Source organism: Oncorhynchus keta, chromosome 9, assembly GCF_023373465.1.
Source record: "Oncorhynchus keta strain PuntledgeMale-10-30-2019 chromosome 9, Oket_V2, whole genome shotgun sequence".
In the NCBI taxonomy this organism is placed as follows: Eukaryota; Metazoa; Chordata; class Actinopteri; order Salmoniformes; family Salmonidae; genus Oncorhynchus; species Oncorhynchus keta.
The window spans coordinates 34,821,418-34,843,237 of NC_068429.1; the positions used below are offsets into that span (position 1 = coordinate 34,821,418).

Consider the following 21,820-nt stretch of genomic DNA (forward strand, 5'->3'; position numbering starts at 1 on the left):
GATATGTTGTGGTTGTATGGGGAAAGACATGGTGAGAAATATGTGTCTGGAAATTAGGGCTGTGTGTACTCCTGCAATTTGTTTTATATTTTATTTTACTAGGCAAGTCAGTTAAGAACAAATTCTTATTTCAATGACGGCCTAGGAACAGTGGGATAACTGCCTGTTCAGGGGGAGAACGACAGATTTGTACCTTGTCAGCTCGGGGATTTGAACTTGCAACCTTCCGGTTACTAGTCCAACGCTCTAACCACTAGGCTACCCTTTTCACCCCAAAACATGTCCAGGAAACAAATGTTCATATTGCATTGGGGAAGATCATTTCTTCCCACTGACATATTGCTATCTTCACACTTTTAGAATGCCATCTGGCTCCTTCCCCTAGGATTAATAGGGCCATGCCTCAACAAAATGTTACCTATTACTTGAACATGAAAGATACTAGTATAACACTTCAATAGATTCACAATATTTTGGTTCAACGAATACTGTGGAAATCAGATCAAACAAAGGGGAGGAATACATTTAGATTAGATCTCCCATATGTGACAGTCAAATTGATAGTCAAGGGGCTACGCCCATCTACAAGAGTTGTATTCCTATCCATACTGGTAGACCCTTTATTTCAGAGATACCACACAATAAGAATGCTATAAAATCAATTATCTTTATTGGGATAGAAATCTGGAAACAAAGAAGAAAAATGTACACAACATGGTCCAAGAGGGTTACATTAACAAGGATGTCAAAGGAGCTTCAAGCCTCATTAATCCATCTCCAACTCTGCTTGTCTGTCACCGCACTGAGTTGGTCCCTTGGATTCACATGTAAGGGAGGTGTTTTAGACCATATATAGTAATTTAGAAAATATACACAGCACTATCTAATGATTACTTAACTTACTACTATTTAAATAAAACATGTGCACTGATACGCAAACGGATATAGCTGGTGAAGCATAATGATACAAAGGCCAGGCACACTGGCCAAATGGCAAGTAACAGAGGCTGAAGAGAAAATCACAATAAAAAGGCAGGAAAAAAACTCCACTGGCAAAATCCATGATTATTACTACTGTACAGAACACTGGGGCATCTGTCCAAAATCAAACACTGTATGGTTTTCCATGATACTGCATCTTACCTACTACTTCCTGTTATACTATTTCCTGTTCTTGTCTGATGAAGGGACCTCCTGTCATCAAGCACAGGTCACAACACAACCCTTACGTATTATCAGTCAGAATTCACCACCACCCCTAAAACGTCTCTATCCTTCCTATGCGTAACTAGTCTGCTACCTAGTACTCCTCTATGTCTATAACAAAGCAAGGCTGGTGATCAGCAAATGGGATGGCAGTCATTGAACAAGAGGAAAGGCAGACTGAGGAAGATTGGGGTGATAGAAATCATTCTAAACTGAGATATGTACAAGTGTAATGCTGGAGGCTGTGCTGTGAGAAGCTGTGGTGTCTGTGGTGCAAAGGCAGAGACGCCATAGACCTCTGGTCAGATCGGCTTATACAGCAGGCTGGTGACATACTTCTTCTTGTAGCGATGAGTCGCACTAAGCACCATCACACCATCCTAAGAGGAGAGAGAGAGAAATATACAACTCCATTAGCACATACTTGACATTTATCTTCACCTCTCCAAAAGCAACTCTTCTGGGAGTCCTTCTGTTACCTCTTGCAGACGTTGAATCAATCTACTAAGGCTCCATGGCTTTGATTTAATCTTTCTGATCTCCCTGTGGTCTTACCTTGATGGACAAGGCGTAGAGGTGATTGAGCATGACATGATTGGGTTCTGGGAGCAATGCAGGGTCACACTGAAGAGGGAGAGAGAAGACATCTTACTCCAGTGCATACACATTACTGTCAATTACATGAATAGCTCTCATGTCTTCATCATTGATATTCCCATGAGGGTTTAGATTCAGTTGTTAGCGTCTTGTACTCACAGAGATTCCTGTGTCCTTGTTTAGGATGACCTGTAGCAAGTGAGGTGGGAGAATGGGCGGAGACTTGAACTTTTCTTCCTGCTTGGGTATGTAAGGGTCCTGATGGTAGGGTCCGGGAGGAGAGCTAGACAGGTCTAACTCACAAACAGATGGGGGGAGGGGCAAGTTAATAAATACAATGTGAGAGCGAACACCAAGATTTGTCTAGTTAATATTTTGCTATTGCAAGTTGAAATCTAACTTTCTAACACCATGGAGACATTTTCCAATACAGTAGCATAACTTGAATGGATGAACACGTTATGGATACTGACCTTGACACTGACCTGACATATCAGAGCATTTCTGTGAGTCCACCATAAGTGCATCAAACACCTCAAAGTCAGTCTTCTTCACTTGGATGACATTGTTGACTGTGCCTAGCTGGTTGGTTACAACAGGCTGGAGGACCACAAAACCAGCAATCAAACAGAGAACTCATAAACATCAAATCTGTTCCAGTCATTCACTCCCATATGCCTGTGTAAATAGCTGAGGAGACAGTTGTTCCTATAAAGCCATTACAACATGTAAAACAGAGGTCGTTCTGGTCCCCAAAACACGCTGCTCACCTCAGCTGGGTCATGGGTCCACGTGCCGTCCACATAGAACTTATACTGATGCTCCCCTTCAGGCAGATCCACAATTGCCACAAAGTTGTTCTGACTGAAATAGAGAACAAACTAATATTAAGCGTTATGAATTCGGGAGCAGAAATGATTAAATATTCAAGCATTATACCTCTCACTAAAGGTCTTCATTCATACAAAAGCTGGTTCTCTATCAGATAGGTAAGAATGGCTCACCCAGTGTTCAAGAGTGGCCTTTTTCCCTTGATTCAGATTACAACCTCTCACTTGTTTGAAAATGAAATAATTTCCAAAATATCACTATTTTTAGAACAAGCTATAGAAAGTTGGTTGCAATTTCAGTTTAATCCACCAGAAAAGACAGAACAAATATTACAACAAATATTATAGTTAAACTCTCATAATTTTTTTAATTGGAAATGTCAGCTCTGTCCAAAATTACAACCAACTGATTGCAGCATTACCACAAAAATGGAGGAGGAAAGTGAAAGGGGGAGAAAGTAAGGAACTTGTTTGTCGGCCCTGAATTACAGACCATAATAGGTTAAAGAAAACTGTGATGAATAAAATGTATACCAGTTTCATTAAAGGACCAAAGAATTGACAGCTGTGTTGTATAGATGGCAAAATAGTTAGGAAGAGATTTGACGCACTGATTCCATGGCACATAGTTCATGAACTGATACACAAAAGGATGCCGGATTCAAAACCTAAGAGTTATTCAATTTAAATGATTTGACAAAACTCTTGCAACATATATAACGTTACATATATGGGGGATACAACCATCCCAGCTCTGAAGATTTTGCCGCGAATAGACAGAATCATCAAATCAAATCAAATGTTATTTGTCACATACACGTGGTTAACAGATGTTAATGCGAGTGTAGCGAAATGCTTGTGCTTCTAGTTCCGACAATGCAGTAATAACCAACAAGCAATCTAACTAACAATTCCAAAACTACTGTTTTATACACAGTGTAAGGGGATAAAGAATATGTACATAAAGATATATGAATGAGTGATGGTACAGAGCAGCATAGGCAAGATACAGTAGATGGTATCGAGTACAGTATATACATATGAGATGAGTATGTAAACAAAGTGGCATAGTTAAAGTGGCTAGTGATACATGTATTACTTAAGGATGCAGTAGATGATTTAGAGTACAGTATATACGTATGCATATGAGATATATAATGTTACATACCCTACATTATTCAAGGTAGCATTGTTTAAAGTGGCTAGTGATATATTTTACATCATTTCCCATCAATTCCCATTATTAAAGTGGCTGGAGTTGAATCAGTGTCAGTGTCAGTGTGTTGGCAGCAGCCACTCAATGTTAGTGGTGGCTGTTTATCAGTCTGATGGCCTTGAGATAGAAGCTGTTTTTCAGTCTCTCGGTCCCAGCTTTGATGCACCTGTACTGACCTCGCCTTCTGGATGATAGCGGGGTGAACAGGCAGTGGCTCGGGTGGTTGTTGTCCTTGATGATCTTTATGGCCTTCCTGTAACATCGGGTGGTGTAGGTGTCCTGGAGGGCAGGTAGTTTTCCCCCGGTGATGCGTTTTGCAGACCTCACTACCCTCTGGAGAGCCTTACGGTTGTGGGCGGAGCAGTTGCCGTACCAGGCGGTGATACAGCCCGCCAGGATGCTCTCGATTGTGCATCTGTAGAAGTTTGTGAGTGCTTTTGGTGACAAGCCAAATTTCTTCAGCCTCCTGAGGTTGAAGAGGCGCTGCTGCGCCTTCTTCACGATGCGGTCTGTGTGAGTGGACCAATTCAGTTTGTCTGTGATGTGTATGCCGAGGAACTTAAAACTTGCTACCCTCTCCACTACTGTTCCATAGATAGGGGGGTGTTCCCTCTGCTGTTTCTTGAAGTCCACAATCATCTCCTTAGTTTTGTTGACGTTGAGTGTGAGGTTATTTTCCTGACACCACATTCTGAGGGCCCTCACCTCCTCCCTGTTGGCCGTCTCGTCGTTGTTGGTAATCAAGCCTACCACTGTTGTGTCGTCCGCAAACTTGATGATTGAGTTGGAGGCGTGCGTGGCCACGCAGTCGTGGGTGAACAGGGAGTACAGGAGAGGGCTCAGAACGCACCCTCGTGGGGCCCCAGTGCTGAGGATCAGCGGGGTGGAGATGTTGTTACCTACCCTCACCACCTGGGGGCGCCCCGTCAGGAAGTCCAGTACCCAGTTGCACAGGGCGGGGTCGAGACCCAGGGTCTCGAGCTTGATGACGAGCTTGGAGGGTACTATGGTGTTGAATGCCGAGCTGTCGTCGATGAACAGCATTCTCACATAGGTATTCCTCTTGTCCAGATGGGTTAGGGCAGTGTGCAGTGTGGTTGAGATTGCATCGTCTGTGGACCTATTTGGGCGGTAAGCAAATTGGAGTGCCATCAGATCATATGTTTTGGTACTGTCCATATGTAGCTTGTTTTTGGTCTCAGGTATGGCTGAAGAATTCAAATCAAATTGTATTTGTCACATTACACCTTACAGTGAAATGCTTACTTACAAGCCCTTAACCAAAAATGCAGTTAAGGGAAAAAATGTTAAAGTATTTACTAAAATAAACTGAAGTAAATGTATAAAATAAATGAGAAAAATAATTAAGGACCAACAATAAGATAACAGCAGCGAGGCTACATACAGGGGGTATCGGTACCGAGTCAATGTGAGGGGCACCGGTTAGTCCAGGTAGTTGAGGTAATATGTACATTTAGGTAGAGGTAAAGTGAATATGCATGGCTAATAAACAGAGAGTAGCAGCAGCATAACAATGGGGGTGTGGGTGGAGTTCAGGAGTCATAATTTGTAAGTCGCTCTGGATAAGAGCGTCTGCTAAATGACTTAAATGTAAATGTCATATGGCTTGGGGGTAGGAGCTGTTAAGAAGTCCTTTGGACCAAGACTTGGCGGTCCGGTACCGCTTGCCGTGCGGTAGCAGAGAGAACAGTCTATGACTAGGGTGGCTGGAGTCTGGCAATTGTTTGGGCCTTCCTCTGAAACCGATTCTTAAAAAGTAGTCACCCTTTGCCTTGATGACAGCTTTGCACACTCTTGGCATTCTCTCAACCATTTCAGGTGGCCACCTGAAATGCATTTCAATTAACAGGTGTGCCTTGTTAAAGTTAATTTGTGAAATATTTGCACCAATCAGTTGTGTTGTGACAAGTTAGGGGTGGTATACAGAAGATAGCCATATTTTGTAAAAGAGCAAGTCCATATTATGGAAAGAACAGCTCAAATGAGTAAAGAGAAACAACAGTCCATCATTACTTTTAGACATGGTCATTCAATCTGGAAAATTCAAAGAACTTTTAAAGTTCCTGCAAGTTGAGTCGCAAAAACCATCAAGCGCTATAATGAAACTGGCTCTCATGAGGACTACCACAGGAATGGGAGACCCAGAGTTACCTCTGCCGCAGAGGTAATAAATGCTTCACAGAGTTCAAGTAACAGACACATCTCAATATCAACTGTTCAGAGGAGACAGCGTGAATCAGGCCTTCATGGTCTAATTGCTGCTGTCATGACGTTGCCCTCTTTGGGTACAGCAAGCCCCATCCCCCTCTCCCTGCCTCCTACAACTAGGCTGCTGTGGTCAGAGGTCGTAAATTCCAGGAAGATCCTGCCGCATGGCCACACAGTATAGAGGCAGAGTGAAGTTTTATAGAGAACAAAGGAATTGCTTTAAACAACATTTATATTCCGGAGAAGGTATACAAGATTGGTGAAGAATCCAACGACGAACTGGTCCGTTTGGTACAAGTTTGAAAAACTAATGAGAGACGGTGCGGCCACATTACCATAATGCTGTTTATATAATAGCCTCGGATATGAGGTTTACATCTAATTGTTGTATAAGATGAATGAGTGAGGATGATACTATTTGTAAAAATTGTGTAATGTGATTTTGGACTTTTTAATGAAGGAAACTCCAATTCCCTTTTGAGTTTAACTACATCAGAGGACCGCCCATCAGCCCAGGTATGGTCGGGCATCCTGGGACAGGCCCTTTTCTGCAACTCCTGAATAAAACCCCAACTTTGTGAAGTTCTCACGAAACCATGTATTTCTCCATTACGAGAGAACAAAGGTAACAGACCATGTTTTCTCTCAATCACGAGAGGACAAAGGTTGCAGACCGTTGCTGAATCTTTTAACCATACCACGTGGTTAAACTCTTAGACTATCGATACCGACAGAATAAGAATAAGTCTTTGATATTAATTACTAGTCTGCAGCTAGGAATTTGGTATCATTTAACGCGAAGAACGACAACCGCCGAAACATCCATTCTACAACAACATGAGTGAATGTCACTCTGAACTATCCCTTCTAACCAAGACAGAGAGAGAGCGAGAGAGGACGGAAACTCTCCAACAGAAACTAACTTTTCAGCAGAGATCCCGACGACACCCTGAGCGTAAATATATATATTGATTGCAATTGTTCCCGAATGAGTGAGCGTTCATGTGCAAAGGATTCGCATTTCAATGATCAACTGTGTGTTGTCTTCTCAGTCGACCCCCACTTCCCTTTCGTACATTCCCCTATCATTTCTTGTAACCATATTTACTTTGTTTGTTTGTTTATGCATTTCTGTGATTGTTTAGTTAGTTAACAAATAAATGATTTAAGACAATTGATGTATGGATGACTCATAGTGAAGACTGGGTTCGTGCAGATAACCAACAAATTCCGACGTTTGGAATGAGACTAACGTGAGGTAAAATAAATAATTAATTACTCAGAAGACTATTGATCAGATATTAAAATATCTGAAAAGTTATATTAGGAAAATTATAACTTTGTAATCTGAATATTTTCCTTGGTGCCCCGACTTCCTCGATAATTACAGTTACATGATTAATCAGTTTAATCGCGTAATAATAATTACAGGGAATCTTTGATAAAAACTAAAAGTCTTCATTTAATGATAGTAAAGACACGACACTGCTAAGAAACCACTATTAAAGGACACCAATAAGAAGATAATTTCTTGGGCCAAGAAACACGAGCAATAGACATTAGACCGGTGGAAATCTGTCCTTTGGTCTGATTTGAGATTTCTGGTTCCAACCGCTGTCTCTTTGTGAGTCGCAGAGTACCGTAATTTCTGGACAATAAGCCGCTACTTTATTCCCACACTTTGAACCTCGCGGTTTATACAATGACGCGGCTAATTTATGGATTTTTCCCGCTTTCACAAGATTCATGCCGCCAAAAAACTGAGCACCGTCACATAATGTGACGTAAATCGAGCGCGCTCAAACTTCCCATCATTCTGATTACGGTAGTAATTTTGTCACCCTCATCATGGCAAAGACACGGAGAAATGCATATGATGCAGCTTTCAAGTTGAAGGCGATAAATCTGGCTGTTGGAAAAGGAAATAGAGCTGCTGCATGGGAGCTTGGCCTTAATGAGTCGATGATAAGACGTTGGAAACAGCAGCGTGAGGAACTGACTCAGTGCAGAAAGACAACAAAAGCTTTCAGAGGGAAGAAAAGCAGATGGCCCAAAGTATTTGCAGCCACTCGGCATCAGTGTAAATCGTGCATTTAAGGTGGCGCTCCTTGTTCAGTGGGAGGCTTGGATGACAAGTGGGGACAAATCCTTCACTAAAACGGGCTGCATGCGAAGAGCATTATGGTCAAGTCTGCCAGTGGGTCCTGACAGCGTGGAGCATTGTCAAAAAATCCACTATCATCAACGGGTTTCGAAAGGCTGGACTGCTGCGTGTTGAAGGGGCAGCATGAGCTCAGCGTGGGTATTTGCCTCCGGATGAAAGTGACGAGAGCGACAATGAAAACGATCCAACATCGGATGAAGCAATTCTGAGGCTATTCAACTCTGACACCGAAGGAGATGAATTCAGTGGTTTCAGTGCACAGGAGGAGGAAGATAGTGACCAATGACCTTCTTGGTAGGCTACTGTTTTAATGTTTGTTACAAGCCGTGTTTCGTTAAAGCCTATTTATTTTTGTTACAAGCCGTGTTTCGTTTAAAGGCTGTGTAAAGTTCATCTGTTTCAATGTACCGGTAGGCACCTGCGGCTTATAGACATGTGCAGCCTATTTATGTACAAAATACATATTTTTTTATAATTCAGTGGGTGCGGTTTATATTCAGGTGCGCTTAATAGTCCAGCAATTACGGTAGGTGAATGGATGATCTCTGCATGTGTGGTTCCCACCGTGAAGCATGGAGGAGGTGTGATGGTGTGGGGGTGCTTTGCTGGTGACACTGTCATGATTCATTTAGAATTCAAGGCACACTTAACCAGCATGGCTACCACATAATTCTGCAGCGATACACCATCCCATCTGGTTTGCGCTTAGTGGGACTATCGTTTGTTTTTCAACAGGACAATCTTCCAGCACACCTCCAGGCTGTGTAAGGGCTATTTGACCAAGAAAGAGAGTGATGGAGTGCTGCATATGATGAACTGGCCTCCACAATCACCCGACCACAATCTATCTGTAATTTTAAAGTTGATCTACCCCCCTAAAATAAAATTAAAATAAACAGTAAGGGCATACATACAGTATACACTGAGTGTATAAAACATTAAGAACACCTTTCTAATATTGAGTTACACCCCATTTTACAAGGTGTCGAAAGTGTTCCACAGGGATACTGGCCCATGTTGACTCCAATGCATCCCACAGTTCTGTGAAGTTGACTGGATGTCCTTTGGGTGGTGGACCATTCTTGATAAACACAGGAAACTGTTGAGCATGAAAAACCCAGCAGTGTTCCAGTTCTTGACCGAATAAAACCAGTGCGCCTTGCACCTACTAACATACCCTGTTCAAAGGCACTTAAATCTTTTGTCATGCCCATTCCCCCTCTGAATGGCACACATACACAATCCATGTCTCAATTGTCTCAAGCCTTAAAAACCCTTCTATAACCGGTCTTCATCTACACTGATTGAAGTGGATTTTACAGGTGACATCAATAAGGGATCATAGCTTTCACCTGGTCAGTCGATGTCATGGAAAGAGCAGGTGTTCCTAATGTTTTGTACATTCAGTGTATACCCACTCACAACTCTGTGTGAATTGCACCAAAGGCAGGTCAACGATAATGTTATAAGTATGATGCCCTTCTCATGGCTGCTAACCCACCTCCTGGTTAGGGGAATCTTGTTGGCCCAGTTGTTGAAGGAACCGGACAGAAAGACCTCCTTTCCGCTTCCAGTCCAGCGGAACACGGTGGGGCGGTCCAGTGTGGGCCCTTTATCAGCCTCCAGGTCCTGCCGCCATGCAAGGTACTCCTCTTTCTCTAGTGGAGCCTAGGAGACAAGGGAAGAGGGAGAGATGAGTCTCTGTGTGTGTGAGAAATGGGAAGAGGGAGAGATGAGTCTCTCTGTGTGTGTTTTGACCAAGGGGTAAAATACTACGTTAATACTGTAGACAATCCTCTAAGAAAACCAATGGTCCAAACCTAATGTCTCAATCATAATCCATTCAAAAGTTATTGAAGTTTTTACCCTTGAAGGACAGACAGAATTAGTTTGGCATCCTACATGGTGACGAAATGGAGGACAGAGAAAACAAGTGGTAATAAATCTGGAAAAATGGCATCAAGTCAGCTAGGCGGGATTCTGTGCAAGAATTGAGGCTACTGTCTACCTGACAATCCACAGGACACAAAACAATAGAGGTACATACATGATATGTAGCATTTTCTTTTAAGATTCACGTTATTTTAAGAATATTTCTCACAAAAACAACCGTATCTCTGTGAAATGTCAACAGAGCACTGAGCTCATACCCAGCTTTTTATTTTCAAAGCCTTTTACATTTATTTCAGCTCATGTCATGCTCAATTAGCTTTTTAAGACCCACTGAAATAACTTTGAAGTTGATGACCACAAAATGTAAAATCCTCAACAGTTATTACGAGAAACCTGCAACACTGTCAACAGAGCTCGGTGCTTATTATCGGATGTATTAGGTTATGAAATCTGTCTTTTTGGATAGAATGTTAATGATATGATAGAGAACGACCCTACTCGAATAATTCCGAACATGAATAATCATATTTGTCTTGGTAAAATGTATTTTATAAACATAAGGAAGTTACATTTTATCACCAAAGCACATTTTCTCTGGGGCAGTGGTTGGACACCCTACATAATTACAGAGGTTCTCTCCTGTAAAACTGACCTTGATGTCCTCTCCATGGAACATATCAGCATCCTCTGGACTGTCCATGAGGATTTTAGGCCTGTCGCCCTCCTTGGCACGGCTGTCCCGCCTGTGTCCCGTACCCATACCGGTGTTAGTGTTCCCCATGGTCCCCTCTGTGTCAATAAGCCAAAATCACTGTGGACAAAGGTTGGAAAATTGCTTAAACTAATGGAACAGTAAAATAAACTAAAATCAATAAGGGACATCATGGACAGAGAACGTGGGCACATCCAAAGACTTTGCGTAGGGTAAATGCATACATGTTTTCCCATGGAAGAAGTGGTCAGAAAGATTATTTTTGGACATGAATGCCAACACATTCAGGAGATAAAGGTGCCAGCGAATGTCAACTTAAATGGTCATGTCTATTCTATGATCTATATTTCTATGATTCAATGTCAGAGTGACCATCGGGTTCTTGGTCACCTTCATGACCAAGGCCTTTCTCCCCCGATTGCTGTTTGGCCAAGCGGCCAGCTCTAGGATGTGTCTTGGTGGTTCCAAACTTCTTCCATTTAATAATGATGGTACCCTTCCCCAAATATGTGACTCGGCACAATCCTGTCTCGGAGCTTTACGGACAATTCCTTCGACCTCATGGCTTGTTTTTTGCTCTGACATGCACTGTCAATTGTGGGACATTATATAGACAGGTGTGTGCCTTTCCAAATCATGTCCAATTAATTGAATTTTACCACAGATGGACTTCAATCAAATTGTAGAAACATCTCAAGGATGATCAATGGAAACGGGATGCACCTGAGCTCAATTTCAAGTCTCATAGCAAAGGGTCTGAATACTTATGTAAACAAGGTATTTCTGTTTTTTTATATTTAATAAAATTGCAAACATTTCTAAAAACCTGTTTTTGCTTTGTCATTATGGGGTATTGTGTGTAGATAGATTAGTATTTTTTTTAATTTCTTTATCCATTTCAGAATAAGGCTGTAATGTAACAAAATGTGGAAAAAGCCAAGTGGTCTGAATACTTTCCGAATACACTGTGTATATACATATATACAGTACCAGTCAAAGTTCAGACACACCTACTCATTTATGGGAATTTCTTTAATTTGACTATATTCTACATTGCAGAATAACAGTGAAGACATCAAAACTATGAAATAACACATATGGTAGCCAAATAAGTGTTAAAAAATCTAAATAGATTTTAGATTCTTCAAAGTAGCCACCCTTTGCCTTGACGACAGCTTTGCACACCCTTGGCATTCTCTCAAAGCTCTTCACCTGGAATACTTTTCCAACAGTCTTGAAGGAGTTCCCACATATGCTGAGAACTTGTTGGCTGCTTTTCCTTCACTCTGCGGTCCAAATCATCCCAAACCAACTCAATTGGGTTGAGGCCAGGGGATTGTGGAGGCCAGGTCATCTGATGCAGCACTCCATCACTCTCCTTCTTGGTCAAATAGTCTGGAGGTGTGTTGGGTCATTGTCCCTGAAAAAACAAATTATAGTCCCACTAAGCACAAACCAGATGGATGGCGTATCGCTGCAGAATGCTGTGGTAGCCATGCTGGTTAAGTGTGCCTTGAATTCTAAATAAATCACTGACAGTGTCACCAGCAAAGGACACCCTGATAATCACACCTCCTCCTCCATGCTTCAAGGTGAGAACTAACCATGCGAAGATAATCCGTTCACCTGTTGAAACCAAAAATCTCAAATTTGGACTCATCAGACTAAAGTAAAGATTTACACACAAACAAGCAAGATTTCTGGCTCTCACATACCTGTAACTTCTTCTTTAAGAGGCTTCTCTGTCCTCCACTCATTACCTGTATTAATGGCACCTGTTTGAACTTGTTATCAGTATAAAAGACACCTGTCCACAACCTCAAACAGTCACACTCCAAACTCAATTATGGCCAAGACCAAAGAGCTGTCAAAGGACACCAGAAACAAAATTGTAGACCTGCACCAGGCTGGGAAGACGGAATCTGCAATAGGTAAGAAGCTTGGTTTGACGAAATCAACTGTGGGAGTAATTATTAGGAAATGGAAGACATACAAGACCACTGATAATCCCCCTCGATCTGGGGCTCCGCGCAAGATCTCACCCCGTGGGGTCAAAATGATCACAAGAACGGTGAGCAAAAATCCCAGAACCACACGGGGGGACCTAGTGAATGACCTGCAGAGAACTGGGACCAAAGTAACAAAGCCTACCGTCAGTAACACACTACGCCGCCAGGGACTCAAATCCTGCAGTGCCAGACGTGTCCCCCTGCTTAAGCCAGTACATGTCCAGGCCCGTCTGAAGTTTGCTAGCATTTGGATGATCCAGAAGAAGATTGGGAGAATGTCATATGGTCAGATGACACCAAAATATAACTTTTTGGTAAACTCAACTCGTCGTGTTTGGAGGACAAAGAATGCTGAGTTGCATCCAAAGAACACCATACCTACTTTGAAGCATGGCGGTGGAAACATCATGCTTTGGGGCTGTTTTTCTGCAAAGGGACCAGGACGACTGATCCGTGTAAAGGAAAGAATGAATGGGGCCATGTATCGTGAGATTTTGAGTGAAAACCTCCTTCCATCAGCAAGGGCATTGAGGATGAAACGTGGCTGGGTCTTTCAGCATGACAATGATCCCAAACACACCGCCCGGGCAACGAAGGAGTGGCTTCGTAAGAAGCATTTCAAGGTCCTGGAGTGGCCTTGCCAGTCTCCAGATCTCAACCCCATAGAAAATATTTGGAGGGAGTTGAAAGTCCGTGTTCCCCAGCAACAGCCTCAAAACATCACTGCTCTAGAGGAGATCTGCATGGAGGAATGGGCCAAAATACCAGCAACAGTGTGTGAAAACATTGTGAAGACTTACAGAAAACATTTGACCTCTGTCATCCACCATAATTTGCAAATAAATTAATAAAAAATCCTACAATGTGATTTTCTGGATTCTGTTTCTCATTTTGTCTGGCATAGTTGAAGTGTACCTATGATGAAAATTACAGGCCTCTCTCATCTTTTTAAGTGGGAGAACTTGCACAATTGGTGGCTGACTAAATACTTTTTTGCCCCACTGTCTATTAGAGGTCGACCGATTATGATTTTTCAACACCGATACCGATTATTGGAGGACCAAAAAAGCAGACACCGATTTAATTGGCCGTTTTGTAAAGTTGTAATAATGACAATTACAACAATACTGAATGAACACTTATTTCAACTTAATATAATACCCCAAGAAAAATAGATTTAGCCTCAAATAAATAATGAAACCTGTTCAATTTGTTTTAAATAATGCAAAAACAAAGTGCAATATGTGCCATTTAAAAAAGCTAACGTTTGAGTTCCTTGCTCAGAACATGAGAACATATGAAAGCTGGTTCCTTTTAACATTAGACTTCAATATTCCAAGGTAAGAGGTTTTAGGTTGTAGTTAATATAGTATTTATAGGACTATTTCTATCTATACCATTTGCATTTCATATACCTTTGACTATTGGATGTTCTTATAGGCACTATAGTATAGCCAGTGTAACAGTATAGCTTCCGTCCCTCTCCTCGCCCCTACCTGGGCTCGAACCAAAAACACATCAACAACAGCCACACTCGAAGCAGCGTTACGCATGGCTCCACAAAGCCGCGGCCCTTGCAGAGCAAGGGGAATAACTACTTCAAGTCTCAGAGCGAGTGACGTTTGAAACGCTATTAGCGCACACCCAGCTAACTAGCTAGCCATTTCACATCGGTTACACCAGCCATTAGGCTGATAGGCTTGAAGTCAGAAACAGCGTTGTGCTTGCAAAGAGCTGCTGGCAAAATGCACAAAAGTGCTGTTTGAATGAATGCTTACGAGCCTGCTGCTGCCTACCATCGCTCAGTCAGACTGCTCTATCAAATCATAGACTTAATTATAACATAACACACAGAAATGTGAGCCTTCGGTCATTAATATGGTCGAAATCCGGAAACTATAATTTCGAAAACAACACGTTTATTATTTTCGGGAAATACAGGTGGCATCCCTAAGTCTAAATATTCTTGTTACATTGCACAACCTTCAACGTTATGTCATAATTACGTAAAATTCTGGCAAATTAGTTCGCAATGAGCCAGGCTGCCCAAACTGTTGCATATACCCTGACTCTGCGTGCAATGAACGCAAGAGAAATGACACAATTTCACCTGGTTAATATTGCCTGCTAACCTGGATTTATTTTAGCTAAATATGCAGGTCTAAAAATATATACTTCTGTGTATTGATTTTAAGAAAGGCATTGGTGTTTATGGTTAGGTACAGTCATCCAACAATTGTTTTTTTCCCCAGATGTGCTTTTGTTAAATCATCCCCCAGCGTTGAATCGATTATATGCAACGCAGGACACGCAAGATAAACAAGTAATATCATCAACCATGTGTAGTTATAACTAGTGATTATGATTGATTGATTGTTTGTTTTTTATAAGATAAGTTTAATGCTAGCTAGCAACTTACCTTGGATTCTACTGCATTCGCGTAACAGGCAGGCTCCTTGTGGAGTGCAATGAGAGGCAGGTGGTTAGAGCGTTGGACTCGTTAACTGTAAGGTTGCAAGATTGGATCCTCCGAGCTGACAAGGTGAAAATCTGTCGTTCTGCCCCTGAACTAGGCAGTTAACCCACCATTCCTAGGCCGTCATTGAAAATAAGAATGTGTTCTTAACTGACTTGCCTAGTTAAATAAAGGTATATATCAAATATACAAATAAAAATATATATATATCTTTTTTAAATCGTAGCCCCAAAATACCGATTTCCGATTGTTAAGATTGTTGATTTTCGATTGTTGAAATCGGCCCTAATTAAATTGGCCATTCCGATTAGTCGGTCGACCTCTAATATACACACACACACACACATATACAGTGCCTTGCGAAAGTATTCGGCCCCCTTGAACTTTGCGACCTTTTGCCACATTTCAGGCTTCAAACATAAAGATATAAAACTGTATTTTTTTGTGAAGAATCAACAACAAGTGGGACACAATCATGAAGTGGAACGACATTTATTGGATATTTCAAACTTTTTTAACAAATCAAAAACAGAAAAATTGGGCGTGCAAAATTATTCAGCCCCTTTACTTTCAGTGCAGCAAACTCTCTCCAGAAGTTCAGTGAGGATCTCTGAATGATCCAATGTTGACCTAATGTTGATTAAATAGTTTTACAAGCCCGCTTGTAAGCATTTAAATTACATAAATCTCAAATGTGATTTTTGCAGTGATTAAGACATGCATCTATGTATGCATGTATGTATGGTGGGGTATGCAAAATAGGTCAACTGGGCAGCTTTATCCCTTGAAAGTTTTGGCATTAAGGTCCCCCTAAAAAAGCACTTTCTGAGCATTTCTAAAATTGGAAAGGTTTCGTTCAAATAAAAAGGGGTGCTATCAAAGAGTGATTGAATTAAAATGGGTTTAATCCATAATGATAGCTTGCTACAGTGCCTTCAAAAAATATTCACACCCCTTGACTTTTTCCACATTTTGTAGTGTTACAATGTTTTAACTGGACAGTTACTTTAAGCTGCAATATCAAACTTTTTAGGCAACCCTACCAAATTCACATAGAAAAGAGTTATAGGCCTCTCATTCTCCTTGAAAGACAGTCTAAAAAGTGGTAGATATTTAAGTCCTATGTGAACTATGTCTATGCTTCACGTTCTAAATACTATATTTTCAGTTATTGAACATATATTTCACAGTAGTTTAGATGGTACAATGATTCTCTACATTCTCTATGCTTGTTTTGTCACATACACCAAAATCATGCAAATTATTAGAAATTTAGCAACCAGGAAATGGCAGAGCGACCCCCATTCTATGCATAGCCTTGTCGTGACAACTCCGATATAAACCATTTGTTTTTTGTTGTTGATCAAATTCAACAATCTCATTGATCTCTATACAAAAACTCCTTGCTTGGTGGGCGAAAAAAACACCAACTGCTTGAGGGAGACAGCTTTTCTATCAAGTGGAGCCTCGCTTTGCCGCTTCCTGTTTGTTTCTGCATAGTTCACCTTTAAAACAGGCTGACGTTTTTTTTAATCAATGGATCAACTTCCAATTCCGGGAAACGCAGTAAACAATACGGGAATGACGCTTTTTATAACGCTAAACGTCACTTGCAGGTGAATGGATAAATTGTTTTGAGATCATTTAAAACACTCTTTATATTCTACTATTTTAAACAACGAAATACATCCGCAACAGGGCCCAGATACGCTACATAATTGCAATTTGTTTTTTGGAAGGAAAATTATTTAACTCGTATTGTATTTCATACTAGACATCTGGAAACACCGGACAGTTTGATATCCCTGGTTAGGGTGCTGTGTTAACGTAGCTAGCTAAAAACGTAGCTAGCTAAAAACATGAGCTAACGTTCGCTTTACGTTACCAAGCAATGTTTAGTATCTATGTCAAATTATTTGTGTGTGTGTCCCTGGGGTAAATCTTTTCCACATGGTCGGATATTAAATGTTTTACCGGGAACAGATAATAGATGCGTGCTGTGTAGGAAATCGGGCAAGCTCATGATGGATCATAGGATGCTATAGTTACGAGCTAGCGAGCTAAAGTAAACAACTAGCTCCCTCTGTGGCTATATCTGATTTAACGTTGACAAGAACCACAAACTGAGAAGGAAATATGAATATTGAAAACCATACCTTAGAATTGATGTCAGTTTACACCACTAAAATGCTCGTCTTTTATTTGACAATTTTCCCACGTTCTGTTGTTGACAACACAACCTTCCTCATCATTCCAGAGGGCCCGCCTCTTTCTTTCTTAACGGTCAGAGAGCGCATGCAGTTTCCCTTTCTTACCAAAGGGTGGAAGTGTCGACCTTTAATGGGCTATCAAGGCTCAGTCCAGCAGGGAAAGCTAGATTTGTAGGACATAAAAGTTATAACCATCCTAGCTAAACACTCATTATTTAAGCATTATTTAGACATTATTTCAAACATTTTCCTTGTGTATATCTACAGTCACATAATGTATAATCCCTGTGCTGAAAATCAAACTACTAGTCCTTGTGTTTTTCATGGAGGTCTTTCAAGTCTACTTTACAATCATGATGACGGGCAGTCAAACAAACAAGAATGGTCACTTGCTTAGAAACTTCTGATATGGTTTTTCCAACACCCTACAGCTCTCAGCAGCTTGTGAAATAGCCCTGGGTGGCTGGCTGGCCCTGGCTGCACTGTCTGGTGGCTCCCTATCTTCAGTCCGTCTGAGTGTGAGGAGAGCTACAAAGGAGACGGTCCCTGATTATTCTGTCCCTGTTTTATCCTCACCTTCTGCATGTCCTATATGCCTGTACCAATTACTCCCTTTCCAGCCTCCCTCCATAATAATACACAAACAGAAGGCTAGTGGGGGGAGGATGTCTCATAATGATGCCTGAAATGGAGAGAATGGAATGGTATCAAACGCATGGAAACCATGTTAGATGCATTTGATACCAGTCCATAGTATTCCCGTTCCAGTCATTACTATGAGCCCATCATCCCCAATTAAGGTGCCATCAGCCACCTGTGATACACACGCTCATCCACTCATAAACAGACACACTCATTATACATAGGTACACATAGCTCTGGAGCTGGAGTCTTATATCTCCCTCTCGAACTTTAAGCATCAGCTGTCTGAGCAGCTTACCAATCACTGTACCTGTACATAGCCAATCTGTAAATAGCACACCCTCTTGCTCTTTTGCACCCCAGTATCTCTACTTGCACATCATCATCTGCACATCTATCACTCCAGTATTAATGCTAAATTGTATTTATTTTCACCTCTAGGGCCTATTGCCTACTCTTCTACATTTGCATACACTGTACATAGATTTGTCTTTTGTGTTATTGACTGTACCTTTGTTTGTGTAACTCTGTTGTTGTTTTTGTCCCACTGCTTTGCTTTATCTTGGCCAGGTCACAGTTGTAAATGAGAACTTGTTCTCAACTGGCCTACCTGGTTAAATAAAGGTGAAATAAATAAACGCACTTATCAAGACATAGACACGTACACACTCTCTTTCTCTCTCTCTCTCATGCATAGGTCAGGTACACATACATAAGGCATCCTCACAAACATACAGATACCCTCTAGTTTTGCTTGCTACCGCACAGGGAGCCTGTGCCCTTTGCTATGGCTCATAATGAGGTCTCGGATCAAAGTGCTGTTCAAAGGGGTGCTGGGTTGTGATGCCCACAGACAGTAGGAGGCTAATTATTACCAAGCTATCGAAAAACATAATCATTATATTATGGCCCCATGTTTAGAATTCAATCTTCCTTCACCCGAATGCCTTTTATTCAAATAATGAGCTTTGCTTTCTAGCTGGGAGCAGGATGGTGTTGATGGTCCAGCATCCCTGTGGTGCCCTGGCTGTCAATCACATGGCACAGCATGCCCCTAGAGGCCAGGCCAGTCAGCAGTCCTTCCTCTGAGCTCAGTGGGACGTTTGTTACCCTTCACATTGATTTACACTGACCTTCATTCAGTCACACAAGAGACTCTGCATAAACACACTCTCGCTTGAATGGGCCCTGACCCTGCTGTCACTGAGTGGATCATTGCTGTTGTAAAGAATAGCAGTGCTGTGAGTTATTTTTGAGACAAAGGCTAAATCAAATTCAACTTCAAATGAAATTGTATTTGTCACACTTTGTAAAAAATTGTGGAAATGCTTACTTACCAGCCTTTCCCAACAATGCCAAGATATATATATATATTTTTTTTAAATAATAGAAAAATAATAACATGAGGAATGCATAATGAGTAACAATAACGTGGCTATATGCACAGGGTACCAGTACCAAGTCGATGTGCAGAGGTATGAGGTAATTAAGGTGGACACAGTTGAAGTCTGAAGTTTACATACACCTTAGCCAAATACATTTAAACTCAGTTTTTCACAATTCCTGACATTTAATTCTAGTAAAAATTCCCTGTATTAGGTCAGTTAGGATCACCGCCTTATTTTAAGAATGTGAAATGTAAGAATAATAGTAGATAAATCACTCTATTTCAACTTTTATTTCTTTCATCACATTCCCAGTGGGTCAGAAGTTTACATACACTCAATTAGTATTTGGTAGCATTGCCTTTAAATTGTTTGACCCAAGTTAAACATTTCGGGGAGCCTTCCACAAGCTTCCCACAAGAAGTTGGGTTAATTTTGGCCCATTCCTCCTGACAGAGATGGTGTAACTGAGTCAGGTTTCAAGGCCTCCTTGCTTGCACACGCTTTTTCAGTTCTGCCCACAAATTTTCCATGGGATTGAGGTCAGGGCTTTGTGATGGCCACTCCAATACCTTGACTTTGTTATCCTTAAGCCATTTTGCCACAACTTTGGAAGTACGCTTGGGGTCATTGTCCATTTAGAAGACCCATTTGCGACCAAGCTTTAACTTCCTGACTGATGTCTTCAGATGTCTTCCTGCCTCATGAAGCCATCTATTTTGTGAAGTGCACCAGTCCCTCCTGCAGCAAAGCACACCCACAACATGATGCCCCGCGTGCTTCACGGTTGGGATGGTGTTCTTCGGCTTGCAATCCTCCCCCTTTTTTCTCCAAACATAACAATGGTCATTATGGCCAAACAGTTAAATTTTTGTTTCATCAGACCAGAGGACATTTCTCCAAAAAGTATGATATTTGTCCCCATGTGCAGTTGCAAACCGTAGTCTGGCTTTTTTATGGTGGTTTTGGAGCAATGGCTTCTTCCTTGCTGAGCTGCCTTTCAGGTTATGTCGATATAGGACTCGTTTTACTGTGGATATAGATACTTTTGTACCTGTTTCCTCCAGCATCTTCATAAGGTCATTTGCTGTAGTTCTGGGATTGATTTGCACTTTTCGCACCCAAGTACGTTCATCTCTAGGAGACAGAACGCGTCTCCTTCCTGAGCGGTATGACGGCTGCGTGGTCCCATGGTGTTTATACTTGCAAACTATTGTTTGTACAGATGACCGTGGTACCTTCAGGCATTTGGAAATTGCTCCCAAGGATGAACCAGACTTGTGGAGGTCTACAATTTTTTTCTGAGGTCTTGGCAGATTTCTTTTGATTTTCCCATGATGTCATGCAAAGAGGCACTGAGTTTTAAGGTAGGCCTTGAAATACATCCACAAGTACACCTCCAATTGACTCAAATGATGTCAATTAGCCTATCAGAAGCTTCTAAAGCCATGACGTAATTTTCTGGAATTTTCCAAGCGATTTAAAGGCAGAGTCATCTTAGTGTATGTAAACCTCTGACCCACTGGAATTGTGATACAGTGAATTATAAGTCAAATAATCTGTCTCTAAACAATTGTTGGAAAAATTACTTGTGTTATGCACAAAGTGCAAAAACTTGCCAAAACTATAGTTTGTTAACAAGACATTTGTGGAGTGGTTGAAAATGAGTTTTAATAACTCCAACCTAAGTGTATGTAAACTTCTGACTTCAACTGTATGTACATATAGGTAGGGATAAAGTGACTAACCAACAGGATAGATAAACAATAACAGCAGCGTGATGAGTAAAAAGAGTTTGTGCAAAATAGTTCCCCGGGCTAACTATTTAGCAGTCTTATGGCTTGGGGGGTAGAAGCTGTTCAGGGTCCTGTTGGTTCCAGACTTGGTACATCGGTACCGCTTGCCGTGCGGTAGCAGAGAGAACAGTATGAATTGGGTGGCTGGAGTCTGACAATTATTATGGCCCTGCTCTGACACCGCTTGGTATAGAGGTCCTGTCCTGGATGGCAGCGAGCTCGGCCACAGTGATGCAAGTTGCCATACCAAGCGGTAATGTAGCCAGTCAAGATGCTCTCAATGGTGCAGCTTTACAACGTTTTGAGGATCTGAGGGCCCATGCTGAATCTTTTCAGCCTCCTGAGGGGGAAGAGGCATGGTCATGCCCTCTTCACGACTGTGTTGGTCTGTATGGAGCATGATTATTCCTTAGTGATATGGCCACAGATGAACTTGAATCTCTCAACCTGCTCCA

At 41.5% G+C, this 21,820-nt stretch overlaps 1 protein-coding gene across 3 annotated transcripts; it reads right to left on the reverse strand.

The window, feature by feature from the left end:
• Positions 1-648: 648 nt before the first annotated feature.
• Positions 649-17,635, reverse strand: prkab1a (protein kinase, AMP-activated, beta 1 non-catalytic subunit, a). Of its 3 annotated transcripts, XM_052525729.1 has the most exons (9): positions 17,489-17,625; positions 12,060-12,267; positions 10,788-10,946; positions 9,744-9,910; positions 2,574-2,667; positions 2,277-2,403; positions 1,963-2,096; positions 1,762-1,830; positions 649-1,586 (listed from the first exon to the last, which is right to left on the reverse strand). In XM_052525729.1, exons 3-9 carry the CDS (start codon positions 10,914-10,916, stop codon positions 1,509-1,511), a joined length of 798 nt encoding a protein of 265 aa, XP_052381689.1. In that variant the 5' UTR covers positions 10,917-10,946; positions 12,060-12,267; positions 17,489-17,625; the 3' UTR covers positions 649-1,508. The 3 variants fall into 3 exon arrangements, with proteins under 3 accessions (XP_052381689.1, XP_035632030.1, XP_035632029.1); XM_035776137.1 differs by lacking the exon at positions 12,060-12,267 and having other exon boundaries at positions 2,289-2,403; positions 17,489-17,635; XM_035776136.1 differs by lacking the exon at positions 12,060-12,267 and having other exon boundaries at positions 17,489-17,635.
• Between the last annotated feature and the right edge of the window lie 4,185 nt (positions 17,636-21,820).

Excerpts from the sequence above, each read along its gene's own strand:
- prkab1a (XM_035776136.1), bottom strand. The coding sequence starts at position 10,916 with ATGGGGAACACTAACACCGGTATGGGTACGGGACACAGGCGGGACAGC. Across the intron at positions 2,097-2,276 it reads TATGTCAGGTCAGTGTCAAG|ACCTGTCTAGCTCTCCTCCC; the intron begins GTCAGTATCCAT and ends TTTGTGAGTTAG. Across the intron at positions 1,831-1,962 it reads ACAAGGACACAGGAATCTCT|TGTGACCCTGCATTGCTCCC; the intron begins GTGAGTACAAGA and ends CTCCCTCTTCAG.